Source organism: Anarhichas minor, unplaced genomic scaffold, assembly GCF_050575085.1.
Source record: "Anarhichas minor isolate MPS153535 unplaced genomic scaffold, ASM5057508v1 ptg000017l, whole genome shotgun sequence".
NCBI classification, from domain to species: domain Eukaryota; kingdom Metazoa; phylum Chordata; class Actinopteri; order Perciformes; family Anarhichadidae; genus Anarhichas; species Anarhichas minor.
Genome location: NW_027466463.1, coordinates 11,952,472 through 11,975,987, shown reverse-complemented (window position 1 = coordinate 11,975,987; position 23,516 = coordinate 11,952,472). Strand labels below are relative to the sequence as shown.

Below are 23,516 nucleotides of genomic sequence, written 5' to 3'. Positions count from 1 at the left end.
CCCCCCCTGTTCTTTAACCTTCTTGGGCGACCTTGTTCACAAAGACAATGCCCGTTGTGTATATATATATTTCAGTCGTACTGGGGGGCCATAACACACTTGCTCTACTCGATTCCAGGTCAGAAACGAACCTAATGTGTCCCCCCCACCTTTCGCATACACCTCTAGGGTACCACAACCTTAGAGGCCCTTCCAGCACCCTAGTTCGGAAAATCCTTTGTCAGCTAAGCCTTGTTTATCCTGCTCTGTCAGCGTGATCCACCTCCAGTTTGTTCAACGAAGCCACCGCCTTCTTTCAGCCGAGTCATCGCCCGGGCGTGTCAAGTCGCCAGTGCCGCAGGGGACAGAAGATGCCTAGTGCACGAGGTTTTTCTTCCAGCTCCTGCCCCGCTTTAGGGAACTGAACTTGATTTGCGCGGGGGACCTGTCTCCATCTCTAATTAGGGGGGAGGGGCGGGGGAAATGTCATCATTACCCGCCATGACACACTACAGAATGAAGCCGTTCTCGACGCTTCCCTGAGTGCTGGCGGTGACGTGGTGGTATGCACCCTCGCCACTTGAACAGCTCGAGGGGTGAGGGCTCTGACAACAGAAACTTAGAGAGATGCACTTCGCAGGGAGTGCAACTCGCCAATCTAGCCAGTGTTGAAACCAACCAGAAAATCCGGCTTATCATTGACTACTAACGTTTAACTGCATGCTTCAACTCGCCCTGTAGGCATGCACTAACCGCTAACAAATCCAACTTCAACCAGAACATTTACCAGACCTGAAAAACTTTCATTGTGACTGTAAACTTACGCTCCACTCTCATAACCCTTTGCATGCTTTAGAGACTCTACCAGAAGTGACCAAAGAAGACATAACCTACGCCGTAGCAGTCAGATTTAATGCAGGACCTCATCAGAGAACAGCTCATCTGTCAACAGCTTGAGCCGCTCTAAACCCCAGCCTAGCTGGTCACCCTAGACCGTGTTAACAAAATCCGTAAATCTGCTACCACTACTGTTATGCAACCCTCACAGGTACCTCTGGCCTATAGTCTTGGCAGCGCAATTCCAATAGCGATAGATCCTAAAACTTAGACATAGAACTCGCTCTAAATCTACCGATCAGAGTGATAAACGCACATATTATGTACAAATACATCCAGAAGCTACAGACCAGACTGGATTCCCTCCTATTCGTAACACCACGTTTTAACCAAACTGCGACGGCTCCGCCGACGGACTCCAGTCCCGTCTAGGAGTAGAACCAGTAACCACTGTTTCCCCCCCTCACCTGCTTCTATTCTTTCTACTCTTCTCTCTTTTGTGTTTTGTTTTGTTTTATTTGGGTTGTTACTTTCTTTGACACTATACCGCAATGCTAGGATTATCACAAAATCATGATTAGCGATTGAATTATTTGGGAATAATGTTTTTGCTCACCTATGATTTGAATTGTGTATGATAGTAGATGTAGGTAGAGGTAGTTAAAGTCATCTGCCCAGATGCCACCTTAGCCATCAGCCCAGATACCAATGAACTCTGAACCCTATGAACTCTGAACTCCATGAACTCTGAACTCTATGAACACTGAACACTGACTGTTTTAACCACTGCTTTTGGTTCCCGGAATACTTGGACTGTCTAACCTCTTCAGGTTCTCAGGAATACCTGGACAGTGTTTCCCACCACATGGATGCACGTGCCAGCCCTTGGTTTGCTCTAAAGACCGTGGCCATCACCCCGCTCTTCAGACCAAAGGGGGGATGTTGGGATCTGACCCTGCTGTCCTGGCTGGCTGAGACCTTCACACGTGTTTTTCAAATAAAGGAGCAGCCATGTTCCTTCCTTTCACCAAAACGCCTGATCTGGGATCTGCAAGAAACCTCATGCCGGATGACCACACCCCCCAGCTCCAGCAGAAACCTGATGCTGGTCCCTCATTGGCCAAGAAAGGGCCCCCCACTGGTTGTGCCACCTGGTTTATAAGCCTGAGCACAGCTAGAATTCTTTCTCTTCCGTCCAGACACCGCTGGTGTAAGGAGATCCACAAGGCTCTCTTCACCCCGGACACGCGCTGGTGTCAGGAGGTCCACAAGGCCTCTTCACTCCGGACTCGTCCAGGGGACAAGAAGATCCACGAGGAACCGCGGCCTCATCAAATCCTATCAGGTCACATGCAACATTCGCTGGTCGAACAGACTGTGTTTTATTTTGAGTTTTGGATCCTGTAGTGCGAGAACGGATAACTTCTATGCCCCGTTCTCCCACCCTTTTTGTGTACACACCGCCGGCAGAAGGTAACAATCGTTCCTCGCCGAAGATTTCCGGGAAGGACGACCCAAACCTCGTCCCTCAGCCGAAGTTAAAAAGCCCCTCTCTGCAGCGAGGAGGCCGAGTCTGCGCCAGCCAGCCCCGAGGCCGCGCCACCGAGAGCCAGCGGCTACTCGAGGACCGAGTGATCCCCACCACGGGAAACGTACCCTACCGAACGAAGCTTCTACAAGTAAGAGTTACTGGTATCTGGGCCTAGCTTAGCTTAGCATAGCATTAGCTTAATTTAGCCTATTCGTTATGTCGTTGTTATTCCTGTATCTTGTTACGTTAAGTTACGGTCGTGTTATAACGTGTTATTGCGCAAGCATCGCGGACCACGGAGTCCCGTTATATTGTGTATTTCCTGCTATAACTGTTTGCATTAGATCCGTCACTGCTAGTGGATGTGGAGGTTGTGATTTTATCACTTCAAAGACCAAAACCACGGTGGCGGAGCCTCGTCTCGCCGACCGAGTTTCGGGGTGATAAGAGGGCAATACTCGCATCTCACCGCAGTGATAAAGATCTGTTTGTTTTGGGGATTCTTTTATTTTGTTTTTGGTTTTATTCTCTCTTCTATAAATCGGCTCTGTGAGTGAGATCTAGAACCGCAACTATCACCGTACAAGCGTGACCGGTCGGTTCAGAATCCGACCGCAGAGTTTACGAGTGATCAGCTGTTCCTCACATTCTCACTGCAGCGCCGAGCACCGCACTCGGAGCTCTCGCTCTCTCTCTCTCTCTCTCTCTCCCTTCCTACTAACCCGCACACACATAGTCAGATTCACTGATTTTGGGTGAACCTCTCAGACACGTGGTCGCGTAATCTATTGTCCCAACCCACATTGTGCGCCGTCCCACGTGGTTACACGTAGCCACCTCTCAGCTATCTTGTCGCGGGTCAATAGACTCCGCCATCTTTGCTTGTAGGCTCACACGCCCCTTTTTAGGTTACGTACCATCACTGTTTGAGTAGGCCCCCCCCCCCTTTGTTTCCACACACACTCACACTCACACATGTACATATATCTATATACATATCCTTACCCCACTTTATTCATTTGACTTTAGGTATTAGACATATAATTGTATGATAGTGTTTGTTGATTTTGATATTACTTGATTTGATCATTTATTATTTTATTTAATAAACTCTGTTATATTTTGAAGAGCAGTCGTCTGTGATTACTTGTGCATATGTGTGTAATAATAACTGGATGTAGTGGCCTGTGCTCGAACTTAAACCTTCACTTTCACTCTGAATGTGTAATAGTACTCAGACTATTGACATTATGAGTGAACGCTAATTATGAGACTTAGTTTTATTGTTTGGTTATTGGTCCCTGTTCGCAGGGTGGTGCCCCGTTGTTATTAATAATCATTAATAATTGTTACTGACATTAATATTTCTATTGATGTCAAGAATTTAATTTCTTAGATGCTGATAAACCAAACACGCTCCTCTACGTTCCCAACATAATGGTGCCCCGTGTGAGGGTACGTTATTCCAGTTTTATTGCAGTATGTATGCACACTAATCCATAGTATACCTTCGAATCATTTTGAATAATTAATTTTCCTTAGAAAGTTTAATTATTAATTTTTTTTGAATAATCCAAATTTCTGAAAATTATTGTCCAAAATAGTTTGATTTTTGATATTCAAAACGTTTTCCTATTTTAATTTAGTTTTAATTTTGATTTTAATCTTAATTTTAATTACATTTTCAATTTTAATTTCCTTTCTGAAATTTGTTACTTCTCTTCCTTTCCAGGTTAGATCATTCGTTACATTTCCTAAACTAACAGTCAGCTGTGTTTAGTAGATTTGATCGTTTATTTGTAAAACCAACACTTTGTTTTGTTTTTCTTAATCCCTCAAAGAAAAGTTACACACAGCTGTCACAGGCCAGAAGTGCTGAAACCACATTAGCATTTACTACCTTTGAGTTGAAAAGCAGTAGTTAATACCTCAGAGCAACAGTAGAAATTGTAAGTCATAGAACTAGGCATTTCACTGTGCACCTCAGAGCAGTGATTGACGTCCAACAGTAGAAATTGTAAGTCACAGAACTAGGCATTTCACTGTGCGCCTGCATTAACCGTAAACACTAACCGTTTTTCTTACTAACAGTAGGGAATTCTAACCACTGTTGCCATTTACAAAGAAGTAAAATGGGCAGTCAAAAACCGTACAGGTTAGGAGCAGAAGCTCACCAGGAGCCAGACAACCCTGCACCACAAGATGCAGCTGCTGGTCTCCTCAAACTCGCCCTCTCTGATGACAGGAGAAGGGGGGAGTACTCCCAGGTCCTGAGTGACCTAAGTGGGTCCGAGCCCACTTCCACAGGCGAGCGAGACATTCCGCATATGTCAAGTGTACGCCTAGAACGAACGCCCTCTCCCACGCGGGGAGAGGTAGATCACCCTCCCCTTGATTTTAATAATTATGGCGATTCAGACGGTTTAGGCCCTCTCCGCGCGCAGGGCCTGCGCACCTATCACATAGAGTCCCGCACGAAGGACGTAGAGCGCTTCGATCCAAATATTCGCTACTCGAGTATTGATGACTGTCTCAGGGTCCAAATCAGGTAATGCCACCGCACTCGTCAGAAAACCCGACACCGACTCGCAGCCCACCTGACTAAGCCAAGTGACCTCCCCCTCTGCTGCTCAAGTCTACTTAGTAGGGTGGGGAAGAGAACTCGGCACACTCCCTGAAACGACCACTCCCAATTGCGCGCCCCCCCCCCTGTTCTTTAACCTTCTTGGGCGACCTTGTTCACAAAGACAATGCCCGTTGTGTATATATATATTTCAGTCGTACTGGGGGGCCATAACACACTTGCTCTACTCGATTCCAGGTCAGAAACGAACCTAATGTGTCCCCCCCACCTTTCGCATACACCTCTAGGGTACCACAACCTTAGAGGCCCTTCCAGCACCCTAGTTCGGAAAATCCTTTGTCAGCTAAGCCTTGTTTATCCTGCTCTGTCAGCGTGATCCACCTCCAGTTTGTTCAACGAAGCCACCGCCTTCTTTCAGCCGAGTCATCGCCCGGGCGTGTCAAGTCGCCAGTGCCGCAGGGGACAGAAGATGCCTAGTGCACGAGGTTTTTCTTCCAGCTCCTGCCCCGCTTTAGGGAACTGAACTTGATTTGCGTGGGGGACCTGTCTCCATCTCTAATTAGGGGGGAGGGGCGGGGGAAATGTCATCATTACCCGCCATGACACACTACAGAATGAAGCCGTTCTCGACGCTTCCCTGAGTGCTGGCGGTGACGTGGTGGTATGCACCCTCGCCACTTGAACAGCTCGAGGGGTGAGGGCTCTGACAACAGAAACTTAGAGAGATGCACTTCGCAGGGAGTGCAACTCGCCAATCTAGCCAGTGTTGAAACCAACCAGAAAATCCGGCTTATCATTGACTACTAACGTTTAACTGCATGCTTCAACTCGCCCTGTAGGCATGCACTAACCGCTAACAAATCCAACTTCAACCAGAACATTTACCAGACCTGAAAAACTTTCATTGTGACTGTAAACTTACGCTCCACTCTCATAACCCTTTGCATGCTTTAGAGACTCTACCAGAAGTGACCAAAGAAGACATAACCTACGCCGTAGCAGTCAGATTTAATGCAGGACCTCATCAGAGAACAGCTCATCTGTCAACAGCTTGAGCCGCTCTAAACCCCAGCCTAGCTGGTCACCCTAGACCGTGTTAACAAAATCCGTAAATCTGCTACCACTACTGTTATGCAACCCTCACAGGTACCTCTGGCCTATAGTCTTGGCAGCGCAATTCCAATAGCGATAGATCCTAAAACTTAGACATAGAACTCGCTCTAAATCTACCGATCAGAGTGATAAACGCACATATTATGTACAAATACATCCAGAAGCTACAGACCAGACTGGATTCCCTCCTATTCGTAACACCACGTTTTAACCAAACTGCGACGGCTCCGCCGACGGACTCCAGTCCCGTCTAGGAGTAGAACCAGTAACCACTGTTTCCCCCCCTCACCTGCTTCTATTCTTTCTACTCTTCTCTCTTTTGTGTTTTGTTTTGTTTTATTTGGGTTGTTACTTTCTTTGACACTATACCGCAATGCTAGGATTATCACAAAATCATGATTAGCGATTGAATTATTTGGGAATAATGTTTTTGCTCACCTATGATTTGAATTGTGTATGATAGTAGATGTAGGTAGAGGTAGTTAAAGTCATCTGCCCAGATGCCACCTTAGCCATCAGCCCAGATACCAATGAACTCTGAACCCTATGAACTCTGAACTCCATGAACTCTGAACTCTATGAACACTGAACACTGACTGTTTTAACCACTGCTTTTGGTTCCCGGAATACTTGGACTGTCTAACCTCTTCAGGTTCTCAGGAATACCTGGACAGTGTTTCCCACCACATGGATGCACGTGCCAGCCCTTGGTTTGCTCTAAAGACCGTGGCCATCACCCCGCTCTTCAGACCAAAGGGGGGATGTTGGGATCTGACCCTGCTGTCCTGGCTGGCTGAGACCTTCACACGTGTTTTTCAAATAAAGGAGCAGCCATGTTCCTTCCTTTCACCAAAACGCCTGATCTGGGATCTGCAAGAAACCTCATGCCGGATGACCACACCCCCCAGCTCCAGCAGAAACCTGATGCTGGTCCCTCATTGGCCAAGAAAGGGCCCCCCACTGGTTGTGCCACCTGGTTTATAAGCCTGAGCACAGCTAGAATTCTTTCTCTTCCGTCCAGACACCGCTGGTGTAAGGAGATCCACAAGGCTCTCTTCACCCCGGACACGCGCTGGTGTCAGGAGGTCCACAAGGCCTCTTCACTCCGGACTCGTCCAGGGGACAAGAAGATCCACGAGGAACCGCGGCCTCATCAAATCCTATCAGGTCACATGCAACATTCGCTGGTCGAACAGACTGTGTTTTATTTTGAGTTTTGGATCCTGTAGTGCGAGAACGGATAACTTCTATGCCCCGTTCTCCCACCCTTTTTGTGTACACACCGCCGGCAGAAGGTAACAATCGTTCCTCGCCGAAGATTTCCGGGAAGGACGACCCAAACCTCGTCCCTCAGCCGAAGTTAAAAAGCCCCTCTCTGCAGCGAGGAGGCCGAGTCTGCGCCAGCCAGCCCCGAGGCCGCGCCACCGAGAGCCAGCGGCTACTCGAGGACCGAGTGATCCCCACCACGGGAAACGTACCCTACCGAACGAAGCTTCTACAAGTAAGAGTTACTGGTATCTGGGCCTAGCTTAGCTTAGCATAGCATTAGCTTAATTTAGCCTATTCGTTATGTCGTTGTTATTCCTGTATCTTGTTACGTTAAGTTACGGTCGTGTTATAACGTGTTATTGCGCAAGCATCGCGGACCACGGAGTCCCGTTATATTGTGTATTTCCTGCTATAACTGTTTGCATTAGATCCGTCGCTGCTAGTGGATGTGGAGGTTGTGATTTTATCACTTCAAAGACCAAAACCACGGTGGCGGAGCCTCGTCTCGCCGACCGAGTTTCGGGGTGATAAGAGGGCAATACTCGCATCTCACCGCAGTGATAAAGATCTGTTTGTTTTGGGGATTCTTTTATTTTGTTTTTGGTTTTATTCTCTCTTCTATAAATCGGCTCTGTGAGTGAGATCTAGAACCGCAACTATCACCGTACAAGCGTGACCGGTCGGTTCAGAATCCGACCACAGAGTTTACGAGTGATCAGCTGTTCCTCACATTCTCACTGCAGCGCCGAGCACCGCACTCGGAGCTCTCGCTCTCTCTCTCTCTCTCTCTCTCTCCCTTCCTACTAACCCGCACACACATAGTCAGATTCACTGATTTTGGGTGAACCTCTCAGACACGTGGTCGCGTAATCTATTGTCCCAACCCACATTGTGCGCCGTCCCACGTGGTTACACGTAGCCACCTCTCAGCTATCTTGTCGCGGGTCAATAGACTCCGCCATCTTTGCTTGTAGGCTCACACGCCCCTTTTTAGGTTACGTACCATCACTGTTTGAGTAGGCCCCCCCCCCCCCCTTTGTTTCCACACACACTCACACTCACATGTACATATATCTATATACATATCCTTACCCCACTTTATTCATTTGACTTTAGGTATTAGACATATAATTGTATGATAGTGTTTGTTGATTTTGATATTACTTGATTTGATCATTTATTATTTTATTTAATAAACTCTGTTATATTTTAAAGAGCAGTCGTCTGTGATTACTTGTGCATATGTGTGTAATAATAACTGGATGTAGTGGCCTGTGCTCGAACTTAAACCTTCACTTTCACTCTGAATGTGTAATAGTACTCAGACTATTGACATTATGAGTGAACGCTAATTATGAGACTTAGTTTTATTGTTTGGTTATTGGTCCCTGTTCGCAGGGTGGTGCCCCGTTGTTATTAATAATCATTAATAATTGTTACTGACATTAATATTTCTATTGATGTCAAGAATTTAATTTCTTAGATGCTGATAAACCAAACACACTCCTCTACGTTCCCAACACAATTAAATGCCACTCAAATGTTTCAGGTATAAAGCATCACATTGACATACTCTACCTCCTTTCTGCGTCTTTGTAATACCAAAGAATATTGTTAGAATATAACAAACATGAAGCCAGATAGGAAAATAATTTCTCTTTAATTGAATATGGCATTGCGTTGAAATTGTAAACCCTCAAAATAGCTCATATATGGACTTTCAAAGCACTTTTATTTGGAAATTCTATGTAAGAATGTCCCGATGTTGGAAGAAGTACCTCTCGAAGTGGTCTGCTATCATTATCAGGTGAAATTAGTTTGTGGCAATGGACTATTTCCTATTAAATCTGAAATCGGAGGAAAGTTAGCTAATGAATGAGATTTTATAAGGCTTTTAGAATGTCCTGATATTCTCCGGGGGACACTCTGAGGTGGTGTACTATTAACCTGAAGTGAAATAAATGTAAATATGTAACAATAAACCGTTTCCTTTTAAATCTAATCCGAATTCAGAGGGAATTTAGCTCATGATTGAGGTTTTAATGGGCTTTAATTTCGAAATTCAACATCAGAATGTCCTGATATTCTCTGAGTGACAGTCTGAGGTTGTCTGCTATCAAACCCAAGTGAAAGTATTCACTTAGTGTACCCTTGAAGTTTTTGAATTTGAGGCAGTGACTGTCATTTGTATTAGCCTTTGGAAATGTATTCTTTATTAATGTTGGAGTAAGTATTCACACAATTTGCAAGAGGTAATTATTTATTGTTTTTTGAGTTATCGTTCATTAAATGTATTATTTCCTACTCATTAATTTTGTTTCATTTATTTACAGGCGTTATTACTCATTTATTTATTGTTGTGTAATGACCCTCCACCTCCCAAACACACGAGGTGTCCCTGTAGCTGTGCATGTAGTTGTCTGTTGCAGGTGCTGATTGGAGGGTCATAAGCTGTATAAGACACACCTGAGCAGGTGTGTCTGCTCTGCCCTTGAATACTCCTAATAAATTGCTTCTTCTTAGCAGCCAGCTCGTTTGTTTTGTCGCAGTCTCTGAGCTGGGCAGTGACAATTGACTGACTTGTTGAATGAATGTGAAATGCCCTGTCATTTCACAAAAAGCAGCCAGCGTGTAATAGCGTGTAAGAACTGCCTCTCTTCTGAAGTCAGTTCTTACACGCTATTACCGTAATGCCTACACGGAAAACAACGTCGGGGCTGGCTGGCTTGTCTGTGTTTTTCGAAGTGAAGGCCGGCTTGACCGCAGTATGAGTGTTGAGCATACCAAGACTCAGTGTCCGCATCCAAAACCAGACCTTATAGGGAAGAAGAAACTTATCCATATTCACCAAAGTTATTAAGAATGTTCTGAGGTACACACAAAATAAAACACAGTTTGGACACAAAATCAGAAAATTCAGACGCTATTTCATGTCCCCCCCACACAGTAATAATCCCACTGGACACGTACCTGTTCTCCTAAATATGCGTTGTCATTTTGGATAGGGTTTAGCTATTTTACCGCACTTCGGTAAAGTTAGAAAGATATTGACAGATTCGGACTTCCCGGTTCAATAAATCGTTAACGAAACGTTGCTAAAATACAAACGATACCTCCCTGTAACCTTAGTGAGGTAGGCAAAGGTTACAGGGAGGTATCGTTTGTATTTTAGCAACGTTTCGTTAATGATTTATTGAACCGGAAAGTCCGAATCTGTCAATATCTTTCTAACTTTACCTAACCGTGGAGGTGCTGGTAGTGAAGTTGTCTAACTGGTCAAACAATGAATTTGCTGGCATGAGTGATTATGTGACTTGAGTTATAAGCTAGTTCCATGTGGTGCCTTTCATCATAAAGTGCCGGCATATAAAAATGCCCAACTATTCCTTTAGGTTTATGTATTGGTTAAAAAAGTTGAGGAAATAACGTTGAGTTTAACGAGACTTTTTACTTTATCCATGTTTTTGTTGGTTGTTGGACTGTGTGTTTACTGTGGACTTCAGTCTGTTTGGCCTTCAGAGGAATCATCGTCATAATCAAGTAAAAGTACTTATACTACACCGTGAAAATAATACAATAAAAGTAACAGGCCTGCATTCAAATATTTTATTAAGTAAAAGTACAGAAGAAGCCTATTATCCGTGAAGTAACTTAACAAAAGTAAAAGTACACAAAATACATTATTGTTTTTATTATCAGAAGTTGTAGCTGGTCAAGATTAAGCTAATTTGAAATAGGACTACTTTATAGTTATTTTTATATCTGCACCAACAGAGTAGGCCTAAATCAACTAATTGGTGGGTCCTGCTTTATTACCCACAATGTGCAGCTTGTCTTGCCTAGGGTCTCTGTGTAAAAATCTAATTTTAGTTACTTATTTAAATTCTTACTGTGAATTGTGTAACATTGTGTTAGGTCAAACTCGAATCCAGCCACGATATTGTGTATTTAACTTATAATACCATGTTAGTTTTTGTAATAAATGCAATGCAAATACGGCTGTGTTGTATAACTCTCCGGTATCCACATTCACCATGATAACACTGTACATGTGGCTCCATCTCCTGGTTAGACTGAGCAACTGCATGTATCTCTACTGCTTCACCACCTGATCATTTACTGTAGACAAATGATCCATTTTAAGGATTATTGATGTCTTAACAAGCCAGGCCTATACCACATGGGGCAAGAGGTAGTATTCAAAAATGTGTAATCTGCATCACAAATAAACATTTGTATACAAAATGACTGCTTTGTTAAGTTTCTGCACATTTAAAAAAAATCATGTTATAGATCTTCTGAGATGCATCTCCAGGCCTGTTCCTCAATGGAGAAATACTGTTCAACACAAAAAAAAGGTGTTGGATTTCTCAAGTATTCACTTTCTATCCAGCCTTCTCCTTCGCTCCTTCAATTGCTGTCCTACGTCTCAGGTTGGTGAAGAGCAACGCAAAGTTGACGATGTATGTTGACACGCAGACCAGGCAGAAATCCCCCAGAACAAAGGCGAGAATAGCTGCGAGGTAGAGTGAGCCGGCCACAGACAACCAGGAGGCGAAGACCAGGAACATTGCTGCCTTTTTGGACAGAGACATTCCTGCAATAAAAGACAAACATGGAGGAGTTCAGTCCTTCAATACAATAGATTATATAAGTCATATTTAGGGAATAATGCATGGTTGATATGCTTGACTTACAAATGGAGTCGAAATTGATAAATAACAATAACAAAATGTTATATCTCATAATTATTATGCATTGCAAGCTCTATTTATTTATTTTTTGTCTAAAAACATAAAGCAAGACACTGTGATTTGCTGAAGATAATGACAGACTGACCCAGGCCCATCTGCAGAGTGTAAAATATGAGGCCAAGCACACTGTTGGGCTGGTTCAGATGGCTATCTTTGGCAACAAAGAACTGGACCAAGCCAAAACCTCGTCCCCATCTGCCAAAAAAAGAAAGTGAAAACAGGCAAAAAGATACTGAAAAGATAACCATGGTTTATATATCCTGTAAAAACAATCAGTCATGCAGCTTACTTAATTAAAACTGGAATATTCTCATAATGTAAACTAGTTTCTGGTTTGAAGACCAAAGGATTTTAACACGTGGCAATGAAGGGGGTCGGACCATGCAATATTCTGATTTTACAACAACATGGGAGAATAATCCAAAATGATTCAACAATCACTAAAGTATCCGACGAGGTCTCGTGAATCTGCACTACAAAGAAGGTGTGAGCTGCTAAAGCCAAGCGGAGATGAAGAAACATACCTGGAGGTGAAAACTTTGGAGCAGCTCACAGACTCCCCCAGGTCGCACATCGCCCTGTATTCTGGGTCTCTCTCTCGGGACAGCTCGACGTGAAGCGCATACACAGACAAAAACAAACCAAAAACGCAGAGAAATATGCGCGATTTTCTCTCCCATTTCGGCATTGCCATGTTTATTCACGTTTAGATCAATCTGAATGGCTTCCTGTAGGAAAAAAGAAAAGAAAAGAAAACAAGGCTTCGTTTCCTTCCAAACTTCACTTTGTCAAGGTGACGTGTTAAAAATCCGATTCTCACTTCTGATTGGTCTGGGGATTTTTGTCACAGCCTGTTATTGGACAGCCGGGTACAGATGTTGGACCAGCCAGAGGGGAATTTACTGTGTGTTTACTGTGGACTTCAGTCTGTTTGGTCTTCAGAGGAATCAGCCAGATATAATCAGAGCTGGAATTAGGTTCAGTAAGAGCACTTAGCACTGTGAAAATAATCCAATAAAGGTACAAAAGAAGCCTATTATCAGCGAAATGTACTCAAAAATACATTGTATTATCTTTTTTTGTATCATCTTAAATTGTAGCTGGTCAAGATAAAGCTAATTTTAAATATACCTACTTTATAGTTATTTTCTATCCGCACCAACAGAGTAGTTCTACAATATTAACTAATTGGCGGGTCCTGTTTTATTACCCCATATTTGTATTATATTTATATTTGCCTTGCTTAGGGTCTCTGTGTCAACTCATTTTAGATATTAAGTATAATTCATACTGTGAATTGTGTAAAATTGTGTTAGATCAAACTGCAATCCAGCCACGATATTGAATATTTAACCTACAACACTGCATCATGTGATAGATAAGTTGATCACATATTTTGGATTTAAAATATTGAGCTGTAAAGTAAATCACATATTTTGGATTTAAGATATTGAGCTGTAAATTAAACAGTAACTAGAGATGTCAAATAAATGAAGTGGAGTAGAAAGTATAATGTTTCCTTCTGAATAGTAGTATCACCAAATGTAATATTCAAGTAAAGAATACATGGAGGCTACTTGTTTACTTTCCATCACTGTGTATGATTAATACACAAGCACCTCCAAACACTAGATCAGTTTTTCTTTCTATATTTCAAGATCTTCATTTATGAATATTTTATGTCTGTCTATTTATCAACCAATCTATGTGCTCCAGTGTTAGCAATGAGGGTACTTTTGGGCTGTTGTGATCTGTAGTAGAAGAAGTAGTATTAGTTAGTGTTGTGATTTAACTGCAGGTCATTTTGACCCCTCCTAAGATTAATAAATTCAGCAAAACGGCGTCGCCACCACCCAAAAAAAACAAAAATAGAAACAGAGACTCTACTGTCTGCCGTAATGTCCCGCCTCCCATCGCGTTCTCTGCTCCTATTGGACGATCTTTCGGTCGTCGCCCCACCTCGTTGGTCCGCACACGCGCCACTTAAACCCAAACACGGAACTGCACGAGGAAGCGACAGACAAACACAAGAGACAGCAGTGCCACCACGGGATTAAAAACACAATTACGGATGTGGGTGGCTCACAAGGTGAGAGTCTGATCCATCGCACAGAAACACGTCTCCGCGTCGCCCTGTTTGGTTTTATACACAGATAAAGACATCGTTTAACGGTTTACGTCCACGGTAAGCCCGAGCTTCAGGTAACAAGCCTACGCCCCTGCGTCAAAAAGTGGGTAAGGCTGCGTCTTTGTCACGTTACGACAATAGTTTATTTAAACCACGCTGTAATACAAAAACAATGCGGTCCTTGAATGCAGCTGGATTTTCTTTCTGTATCCATAAACAAGCAGAGTCCAGCTGGTTTTGGCCACCTGACCCGACGGGCCTAACGGATGAGAAGTTGCTGGGCAGCTTGTCGGTTATGCCTGGTTGAATACAATACACCTGTTTAGTTATTATTGTGACTAAACAATTGCTAACTCACTACCTTAATCCTGTTGCGTTGCATCTGTGTAGCGGCTCAGTCTGTGCTGCACTAAATGAGCACTGACTGACCTCTTGACACACTTGAAGTGGCTCCTCGGGGCCCCAGGGCTGTGTCAGGAGGAGGAAAGGCTAAAATGATTATGTTAAATCATAATTTTAATTTTTTGATTAATCTGCCTATTGTATACTCACTCAAAATAAGTCATTTTGTATATTCTGTGTCTGAAAATAACAACGCAGAGCCAAAACCCAAACATTTTAATTGCCCGTTTTGTCAATCCAAGAGCCCAACACTTAAAGATATCCTGCTTAGTATCATAGTATCCTTTGATATTGTTGGGCAGTTTTGATTAAAAAGTGACTTGGCAATGTTTATGTTGTTTATTGACTTTCAGCAAAATCATTATGAAGATACAGTAGGATCTTATTTTGATCAAATTCTGTATCAGCCACATGCTGATGAAAAACCAAACAGTTCTTTATGTTCCTAACACTGCAGTCAAGAGCGTGCCACACGGACAAAAACATTTCACTTTGCTAATTCTTTTTAAATTCTTTACAGAAAAATGTCAACTAAGGAGGGAGGAGTCGGAAAAAATGGTCAACCTGTGGCCATGTCGCCTGAAAGAATGGCCACTGACAAAGGCAGAGAGAGCCAGAACCAGCGTGAAGTCGAGGCAACGGGAAGCACCGCAGACACCAGCACAACAGCCAAAAACTTGGCTCTGCTTAAAGCACACTCTCTGGATGTGAAGTTCGACGTCGGAGAGGAGTATGATGTCATAGAAACCATCGGCACGGGCGCCTACGGTGTCGTTTCGTCTGCCAGGAGAAGGGACAATGGTAGGCTGGATGAGTAACTTACTTCATCTGAGTACTACAATGTCGCGTCCTGCTGTGTTTTGTTTTTTTCATTGGGGCTTATTTACATTTCACAGGCCAGCAGGTGGCCATAAAGAAGATCTCCAATGCTTTTGAGGTGGTGACAAATGCTAAACGCACGCTGCGAGAACTCAAGATTCTCAAGCACTTCAAACATGACAACATTATCGCCATCAAAGACATCCTGCAGCCCAACCTTCCTCACTCTGCCTTCAAGTCTGTGTACGTATTTTGTATTGTCGGGGTCAACCTGGGTGGCAAACAACACATTGTCACATTCATCTCACTTTTCCACTTCCCATGTGTGCAGGTACGTGGTGCTGGACCTCATGGAGAGTGACTTGCACCAGATCATACACTCTTCCCAGACGCTCACCTCGGAGCACACGCGCTACTTTCTGTACCAGCTCCTCCGTGGCCTCAAGTACGTGCACTCTGCTAACGTAATCCACCGCGACCTCAAACCCTCCAACCTGTTGGTGAACGAGAACTGTGAGCTCAAGATCGGTGACTTCGGCATGGCGAGGGGTCTAAGTTTACACCCCGAGCAGTCCCATTCCTTCATGACTGAATATGTGGCAACTCGGTGGTACCGTGCTCCCGAACTCCTGCTGTCGCTCAATCATTATAGCTTGGGCATTGACTTGTGGTCTGTGGGCTGCATCTTTGCTGAGATGTTGGGGCGTAAGCAGCTTTTTCCTGGGAAGCACTACGTCCACCAGCTCACGCTCATTCTGGGTGTGTTAGGCACTCCTCCCGAGGGGTTGATTAGTACCATTAGGGCGGACCGAGTACGCTCCTATGTTCAGAGTCTTCCATCGCGGGCTGCTGTGCCTTTTGCCAAACTGTACCCGCAAGCGGAACCAGAGGCTCTGGACCTGCTGGTTGCCATGTTGTGCTTTGACCCTCGTGAAAGAATCTGTGTGACGCAAGCGCTGGAGCATCCTTACCTGTCGAAGTACCACGACCAAGACGATGAGCCAATCTGCGTGCCAGCTTTTGACTTTGAATTTGACAAGCTCCCAATGAACAAGGAACAAATTAAAGAGGCGATTTTGATGGAGATCCAGGACTTCCATCAAAACAAACAGGGCTGTCGTCAAAGGCTGCGGTTCATGCCGCTGCCGAGGGCGAACGGCAGAGCTGCGGCACAAAGCGGTAACCAGTGCAATACGCAGCCCTCGACCGTTAACTTTAGCAAATCAACACTGGTTCCTATGGCACAACACCCACAAGCAGCACAGATACAGCAAATGAGAGACGTGAAGTCTCAACAGCAACAAGATCACACACCAGCAGAAGGGAACCACACGTTCACAAATCGGATGCAAAACTTTAACAAGCCGGCGTCCCTTTTAAAAGGCGCGCCGCCTCATGTGACCCACGATTTGCCTCTTCTTTCTAAGAGTGAAAGCGGCCCAGTTGATGTGGACATGCCCAGCGCCAACTCAGACAGCGGTCAGCCAGAGACTATAGATTTAACAACACCGGTGTCGAGTCAGGATGCTCCGTTGGAGGCGATGCGAGACGGTGAGCTACAGGAGCAGCTAACCGGAGGTCAGGCTCCTCTGAGACAGCCGAGCCAGGCCTTGACCCAGGCTCCCACCTCTGTTCCTGCAACACCAGCACAGACCATGACACCCCTACCCACCACTGTGCCTTCCCTTTGTCTCTCTGTGGCACAGGCCCAGTCGCTGTCTCAGTCCCTTTCACAGTCACTGTCCAAGAATGCCAGGCTGCCTCCAGGTTCCGGAGAGGGAACTAGGAAAGAAGGAGCTATTTCAGAGGATACCAAAGCTGCACTTAAAGCAGCTTTATTGAAATCAGCTCTTAGAAATAAAGCCAGGGGTGGTAAGTTCGCTGTTGTCCATATCCACTCGTATGATTGCCATTTCGTCCTTCAGACGGCCTTTAACAGAAATGTATATTTTCATTGCAGATGGAGGATCTTCTGCTCTGGGCATTGAGGCCGGCGCAGGAGGAGGTGTATCGTCCTCCCTGTCTTCTGTTCCAGATTTGCGTCGGCCTGTCACAGCACAGGAGCGTCAACGAGAACGAGAGGAGAAAAGAAGGAAGAGGCAGGAACGAGCAAGGGAGAGGGAGAAGAAGATGAAGGAAAAGGAAAGAAGAGAGGGCAGACAGGGGGACTCGCTGGGCGGGGTTCTGCTGAGCGACGACGACAAAAGCCTTTTGCAACGTTGGACAAAGATGATGGACAGTCGAAATGAGAGAACTCCGACTCCTGATAACGACGGAGCAACGAATACGGATTGTAATGTGAACTCGCATCGCGGTGTAGCCGTCAGTGATAACGCTCAAGGAGCACTGAACAATAAAACGGGCAAGGAGGCCAGGTCTCATGAACAGTTAATCTCTCAGGTTAAACCTAACCAGCAGGGCGTGTTTCAGCCTCCCAGTACCCAGCAACCATCACTGCTTTTCTCCATGAGCCAGAGGAAACCTCCAGTGGATATAGATGTTGCTGTGAGCGGAGGGATGGACGTAATGACCGTCACTAGTGGCTTTGTCAAGAACAACACGCTCAAACCTCACAGCGAGAGCAACGGACAGAGCGGTTTCAACTGTTTGGGGAGCTGGAACGGGCACCAGTTAGAGACGAGGCCACCACAACCACCACCCAACAGGAAGTCGCAGCCTCCACCTCCGAGCTTTCTTCAGCCCCAGCTCCAACCTCAAAGTCAAACGCAGCCGGACCCTCGACCGCAATCGCAACTGCTTCCTCTGCAGAGTTTCTTGACTAAAGCTCCAACGTTAACCACGAGAGAGACCAATGGGAATATCGGACGCCAAAACAACCCCCACCATAACCCCGCGACTGCACCTGCTTGTTCGATGGAGAAGCTGTGTCCCTCCGTCGGAGAGAAATCTGGGCCACAGACCGCCGCACACCCTCTCTGTGGGGCTTTAGGGGTCCCCTCGCAGCCTCATCCCAGTTTAGGATTCACAGATACCGGACAGCAAGGGCCCCCCATTGCCCCCGACATCCATACAGTAACACTGCAGCTCTCAAAGTCCCAGGTGTGCCTTCCTTGTTCAAATATTTCATTGCTTTTTGCAGCTAGCATATTGCCTGAAAGAAGCCATGTGTATCGATGAAAAAGATTTTCCTGTACGCATTAAACCAGGCTTAAATGTCACAACCCTCTGCTTGCCTTGAACTGACCTTAAAGATACAGAGTTCAGTTGACCCAATGTCCCCCCCCCCCCCTCTCTGTGTCTCCTGTCAGGTAGAGGACGTTTTGCCCCCGGTGTTCTCGGTCACCCCTAAAGGCAGTGGGGCTGGGTACGGCGTGGGTTTTGACTTGGATGACCTTCTCAACCAGTCTCTCACAGACCTGCAGCACTGTGACAGGTAAGGGCTTATACAGCGTGAGCTCGGTTTCTAACACTGCTATCATGAACACAACCAATGTATTCTACCCATTCATATCACAAGCTAACTCAAAGGAGAGGTAAAACAAGTGCTCATGTGCCGTAACAGGTCGCTGTAATTCCCCAAATTGCGTGACGCATGCATGTTAACCCACCATGTGCAAACACTCGGTTCTCACGGTCATCCTTCATGTCTGCCCTTTTGATTTATTCAACAACTGCTTCCTTATAAGCTACATTGTAAATGTCTCAGTGTCAAAGCAGTAAAGTGTTTTACGAGCTGTGACCGAGCCCTCAAATCACTGGTTAACTACTCGATACAAGATGTCTCCTAGTTTGCTAAAAAGTCAATTATCAGTGACGCTGGAACACGATCCAAACGATGGCCCCATTTAATGCTTTCTATATTTTCCTTCTCCATCAGTTACGACTCGGCCCCCCTCTCGGCTTCCCTGTTATCTGATTGGAGCGAGGTTCACCGCATGACTCCAGCTGATCTGGAATCCCTGCAGCAGGAGCTGCAACTCGGCTCTCCCATGATCCTCTCTGATAACATTCCGCCCGATGCCTGACCTTCCCTGCCTGGAATTTAAAAGACAGCTCTTGGATTTGTGTAAATCTTAGATTTTTGTTTTTAGTATTAAAACCTTGAGTGAAGATCAAATTAATTTAAAAGCTAGGTTTTTTTTTTTTTTTTTTTTTTTTTTAAATGGGCATTACCAAGCCATCTTTTTTACCATTATGACTCTTTATAATAAAGAAAACTGTCATCACCTGTCTCTGCCTCTGGATATTTTATGAACAATAAAAGAAGCAATTTAAACAAAGATTAAGTTGGTTCTCTGTGAGAAAGGACATTTTAAGATTACTTTAATTCATTTAAAACAAACATTTGAATAACAAAAAGCTGAAAGAATTGACATTACAGAAAGGTGTCCTGAAAATTAGGTAATATTTGTTCCAAAAAACGGGTTTGTTATTGAGCAAAGGCAACCGCTTCAGTACTTATAAGTGGGTGTGCTAGAGGCAGATATAAAAGATTACGCCTTGAAAGAACACAAATGAATCTTTGATCCATGAACACGATTCTGGTAAAACATTTCCAAACTCAGCTATCACAAGTTGAACAGAGAACTGACCTGATTTTAAGAATCAAATTAACAATTTATTTCAAATACAGAACACATCACTTATGATTATAATGCAAAGTTACAGTTCTAAAAATGAAGATTATATTACAGTTTGTGTCCAATATGGCTTCATGTGCACATTGGGTACAGTTTTCTAATTTTACTATTCGGGATAACTTTGGACACAGGTCAGACACATAATTAATCTCATCCTTCATTTGGCTTGGTTTGCATTCGACCTCCCAGACATCCAGTTGTCTCACAGTGTTCTACCTCCGCAGCAGAATCAGCAGAGTGGACAGACAGCTGGCCAACATGGCAGCCCTCCCACACCAGTTCTGATCAGCTCGGCCGTACAGCCGGATCTCCGGTACCGTGTCGCTGATGAAGCTCGAGAAGGCGGACAGTTTGGCATACACACCTGGCTGGTTGGCGTGAGCGCAGCCCAGTCCAAAACTCACCACCCCAGCCTGCACCCAGGTCCCGTTCACCATCTGACAGACAAGGGGCCCTCCTGAATCCCCCTGAAGAGACGACACAAACATGCACATGTTCAGCTTTCACCACTGGGAGGTATCAAAGTGCTCAAAAAAAAAAGGAAGGATATCAAAACTAGACGGTGCACGATTGCAGAAAAGTAGCAATCCAAGTTACTTTCAAAGCAGGTTCTTGTTTTCCTGTGTACAGCTGTTGTATACAAGCATTTGTTGTGAATGTAAACACTGCAGAACGAACAGCTGATCCAACAGTACCTGGCAGGAATCCTTGCCGCCCTGCTGGTATCCAGCACAGATCATGTCATACAGAATGTCCACCTGCTCTGTCGGGTCCGTCGCGTACATATCCTGACATGAACTCTGGGAGATGATTGGCACCTCCACTTCCTGCAGAGTCCCGACTCCTGGCAGAGGGACTGAGGGGGAAGAGTGAGGACAGATGGAGGATGAAGAACAAAAGGAGTGCGAGACGTCTTTATTTCTACAGCTTAACAGATGGTCAGTAAGCTTTGTTAGCTCTTATCTTATCTGGTTTACGATGTACGATAGACACAAAAACACAGCCAGCACCCTCTCACCGTGTTATATAATCATTGTTCTTCTGTAGGGAGGCGAGCTGCTGAAATACATTTGCACTGAACTACATTTCATTTAGCAAGCCTTACCATCATCCCGCACGTTCCCCCAGCCGGTGACATAGCACTGCATGCCACCCGGGAACAGGGTGCCAGAGGCAGGCAAGCAGACGGGACGGACATAATCTGACCAGGTTACTGGGCTGGACAGCCGCACCAGCGCCAAATCCTTCCCGTTTTTAGGCTCACTGTAACCGTACGGGATCACCACCCGGCTCACTCGATGTATCGACTGGTGACTGTTGAAGCCGTTCAGCTGGTACCGGCCGACATAGATGGTGTAAGAGCTCAAGTCGTTTGGACTGAAAGAAGAGAACAAAAGGACACCCGTTAGATGAGGGGGGGGTTCAAATGTGAAACGAAAAGGTGTCGAATGGCTTTATGGGTTAGGCAGGTGCTCCTTGAAATGGGATTGATGTTTACCATAATCTAGTAGACACATGTTAGTCCTTAGACAGTCTTCTAGTGAAACTCAATGACCCAAATGAATGACCGACGGTCTGCAGGATTTGGGAATAGTTCTTCTTCCTCGTGTGCAACTTTGCCAGAAATTGACAATTTGAAAGAATCAATTAGATGTTGAAAATAAGGGAGGCAAGTTTTCCAAATAAATAATAAGGATGTTAAACAAATGTTGCTAGAAGATTTCTCTGCAGGCCTTTAAGGACACTGCAAAGAGATCCCACAAAATGACTGACGGCTCACAGAAGAAGCAGAGCTCAGCTGTGAGTTCACCTGCAGGTTTGTGTGTGAGGAGAGTTCTCTTACTTGGGGAAACAATGAGCGGCTGATAGGATCCAGTTCTCTGTGATGATGGAGCCTCCACAGATGTGACTGAATGTCTGGAGGCCGAGGGGGGGGGAAAGAAAAACAGTGAGTCACCTCAGCATCACAAGCAAATCCCTCTCTCAGCAGGTCAGCGGATAAAGAAGAGCTAGACTTAACCACACGTATAACTACCCACAGGCAGAGCTGATACTAGTGGGACATACCTGTATATCCGCCTGCCACGGCCAAGCGCCATCTATGGCGTCCATCCCTCCCACGATCCTGTTCTCCACTATCGGTGGTCGGCCACATTCTTGGGCGTAAGAAGCCAAAAAACCTAAAATGTAAACACTGATTACATTTCCGAACGCTCCGACCGATGCAGCGGATTGTTTTTTGTTTTACAATACGACACAAAAACACATCTGGTTTAATAAAGTAGTTTATAGTGCCGATTGTAGCCTATGCGTTACAGTAGACAAAGAAACAGGAGACACGGTGGGGGGGGGGGGGGGGGGGGGGGGGGGGACAGGTAAGGGGGGCTAACAGTTAACACTCACCTGTTACGCACCAACAAATGGCATAAAAGTCCACTCTCGGCGACATTTTGTTTTCGCGCCCGAATTTCGGTTTTAGCAAACTACTGAATCAGAGTCAACAATTAATGTTATCTCTGAAGTCACGAAAAAACACCGTTAAATCCACCTTTCGACGTCTTCTTCCTCTCTTGTGACTGAAGCTGAAACAGTACAGGAAGTAAAAAAAAAAAAAAAAAAGTTACATCTCCTTGCGTTTAACCGTCGACAGAATATCCTTCTTTGGATCCAGGCTTCCTGAATGAGGTCTCAGGTAGATTCCAGGTAAACGCCTCGAACAGACGGCTAACTGTGCACTCAACTACACCCAATCAAAACTATTGTCCCGCCCTCCTGATTCACCTGAGCCAATGGCATCTATGGAGTGCACCCGCAGACGAATCAGATTCTCCTCCTCATTTGGTCACAGGTAGATTACGTTTGAATAAAATGGAAATTGTCATCCGACAAATTGCCCATTTCCATATTTTATAGGCCTGCAACAGTTTATACATGCAGGTCTCAATCCCAGACAATGGTAAGTGATGCAGTTTTTAATATTAACTATATAGTTCATATAGTCCATAACTGTTTTCATGTTGCATTGGAGCATTTACTTGGCAGAACAAGGAGTACCCCCATGTATGCAACATGGCATGTTTTCTCTATATTTATTTGGGTATTCATATGATGATGTATAAAATGTCTTTGATATGACATGTCCATCATATCAATGACTCAAGCAGATATGAGTATATCAATATAATGTGTTGTTAAGCCTAATGTTATCAATTATTGTTCCCTATATGTTGCATATTCTTATGTTTCCTACGAATTTGCAGATGCACATGTCAAAGCTTTATCAGAGATTTAAAGATCAACTCTCTGTTGCAGAAATATAAATGATGAATCAAAGAAAATGACCTCTTTAAATGTGAACGTTCAGTTTAATCTAATAATGTAATTTGTCTGGTTTCCAGCTTTTGTGTTATAGGAACGGACACACTTGACTGCCAATACACTCAATATTTGTGAGCAATTTCTGGTTAAAAACAACCACCAATGTTAAATCATAAAACCA

The 23,516-nt window shown here is 44.8% G+C and overlaps 3 protein-coding genes across 5 annotated transcripts; 1 reads left to right on the top strand and 2 right to left on the bottom strand.

Annotated features, from left to right (window-relative positions):
- Window positions 1-10,905: 10,905 nt before the first annotated feature.
- vkorc1 (vitamin K epoxide reductase complex, subunit 1) lies at window positions 10,906-12,858 on the bottom strand. Its single transcript, XM_076093645.1, has 3 exons — window positions 12,592-12,858; window positions 12,153-12,262; window positions 10,906-11,910 (listed from the first exon to the last, which is right to left on the bottom strand). Exons 1-3 carry the CDS (start codon window positions 12,759-12,761, stop codon window positions 11,699-11,701), a joined length of 492 nt encoding a protein of 163 aa, XP_075949760.1. The 5' UTR covers window positions 12,762-12,858; the 3' UTR covers window positions 10,906-11,698.
- A 1,185-nt stretch (window positions 12,859-14,043) lies between these two features.
- Window positions 14,044-19,603, top strand: mapk7 (mitogen-activated protein kinase 7). 3 transcript variants are annotated; one of them, XM_076093640.1, is made up of 7 exons: window positions 14,044-14,156; window positions 15,118-15,398; window positions 15,494-15,659; window positions 15,748-17,288; window positions 17,377-18,476; window positions 18,686-18,810; window positions 19,255-19,603. In XM_076093640.1, exons 2-7 carry the CDS (start codon window positions 15,122-15,124, stop codon window positions 19,400-19,402), a joined length of 3,357 nt encoding a protein of 1,118 aa, XP_075949755.1. In that variant the 5' UTR covers window positions 14,044-14,156; window positions 15,118-15,121; the 3' UTR covers window positions 19,403-19,603. The 3 variants fall into 3 exon arrangements, with proteins under 3 accessions (XP_075949755.1, XP_075949756.1, XP_075949757.1); XM_076093641.1 differs by having other exon boundaries at window positions 14,104-14,252; XM_076093642.1 differs by lacking the exon at window positions 14,044-14,156 and adding an exon at window positions 14,184-14,302.
- Window positions 19,604-19,683: 80 nt separating this feature from the next.
- On the bottom strand, window positions 19,684-22,793 carry LOC142951820 (serine protease 33). Its single transcript, XM_076093644.1, has 6 exons — window positions 22,421-22,793; window positions 22,085-22,197; window positions 21,861-21,934; window positions 21,123-21,394; window positions 20,713-20,873; window positions 19,684-20,484 (listed from the first exon to the last, which is right to left on the bottom strand). The coding sequence occupies exons 1-6, from the start codon at window positions 22,464-22,466 to the stop codon at window positions 20,230-20,232; spliced, it is 921 nt and encodes a 306-aa protein (XP_075949759.1). The 5' UTR covers window positions 22,467-22,793; the 3' UTR covers window positions 19,684-20,229.
- Window positions 22,794-23,516: the final 723 nt, after the last annotated feature.

What these genes read in the sequence shown, in the direction of transcription:
- mapk7 (XM_076093640.1), top strand. Translation starts at nt 15,122, where the DNA reads ATGTCAACTAAGGAGGGAGGAGTCGGAAAAAATGGTCAACCTGTGGCC. An exon ending in CACTCTGCCTTCAAGTCTGT is followed by an intron (nt 15,660 to 15,747) that starts GTACGTATTTTG and finishes CCATGTGTGCAG; the next exon opens with GTACGTGGTGCTGGACCTCA. An exon ending in GACCTGCAGCACTGTGACAG is followed by an intron (nt 18,811 to 19,254) that starts GTAAGGGCTTAT and finishes CTTCTCCATCAG; the next exon opens with TTACGACTCGGCCCCCCTCT.
- LOC142951820 (XM_076093644.1), bottom strand. Translation starts at nt 22,466, where the DNA reads ATGTCGCCGAGAGTGGACTTTTATGCCATTTGTTGGTGCGTAACAG. An exon ending in CATTTGTTGGTGCGTAACAG is followed by an intron (nt 22,198 to 22,420) that starts GTGAGTGTTAAC and finishes TTTACATTTTAG; the next exon opens with GTTTTTTGGCTTCTTACGCC. An exon ending in GGGGAACGTGCGGGATGATG is followed by an intron (nt 20,874 to 21,122) that starts GTAAGGCTTGCT and finishes CTTCCCCCTCAG; the next exon opens with TCCCTCTGCCAGGAGTCGGG.
- vkorc1 (XM_076093645.1), bottom strand. Translation starts at nt 12,761, where the DNA reads ATGGCAATGCCGAAATGGGAGAGAAAATCGCGCATATTTCTCTGCGTT. An exon ending in TCCAAAGTTTTCACCTCCAG is followed by an intron (nt 12,263 to 12,591) that starts GTATGTTTCTTC and finishes TTTTTTTGGCAG; the next exon opens with ATGGGGACGAGGTTTTGGCT. An exon ending in CACTCTGCAGATGGGCCTGG is followed by an intron (nt 11,911 to 12,152) that starts GTCAGTCTGTCA and finishes CTTTTATTGCAG; the next exon opens with GAATGTCTCTGTCCAAAAAG.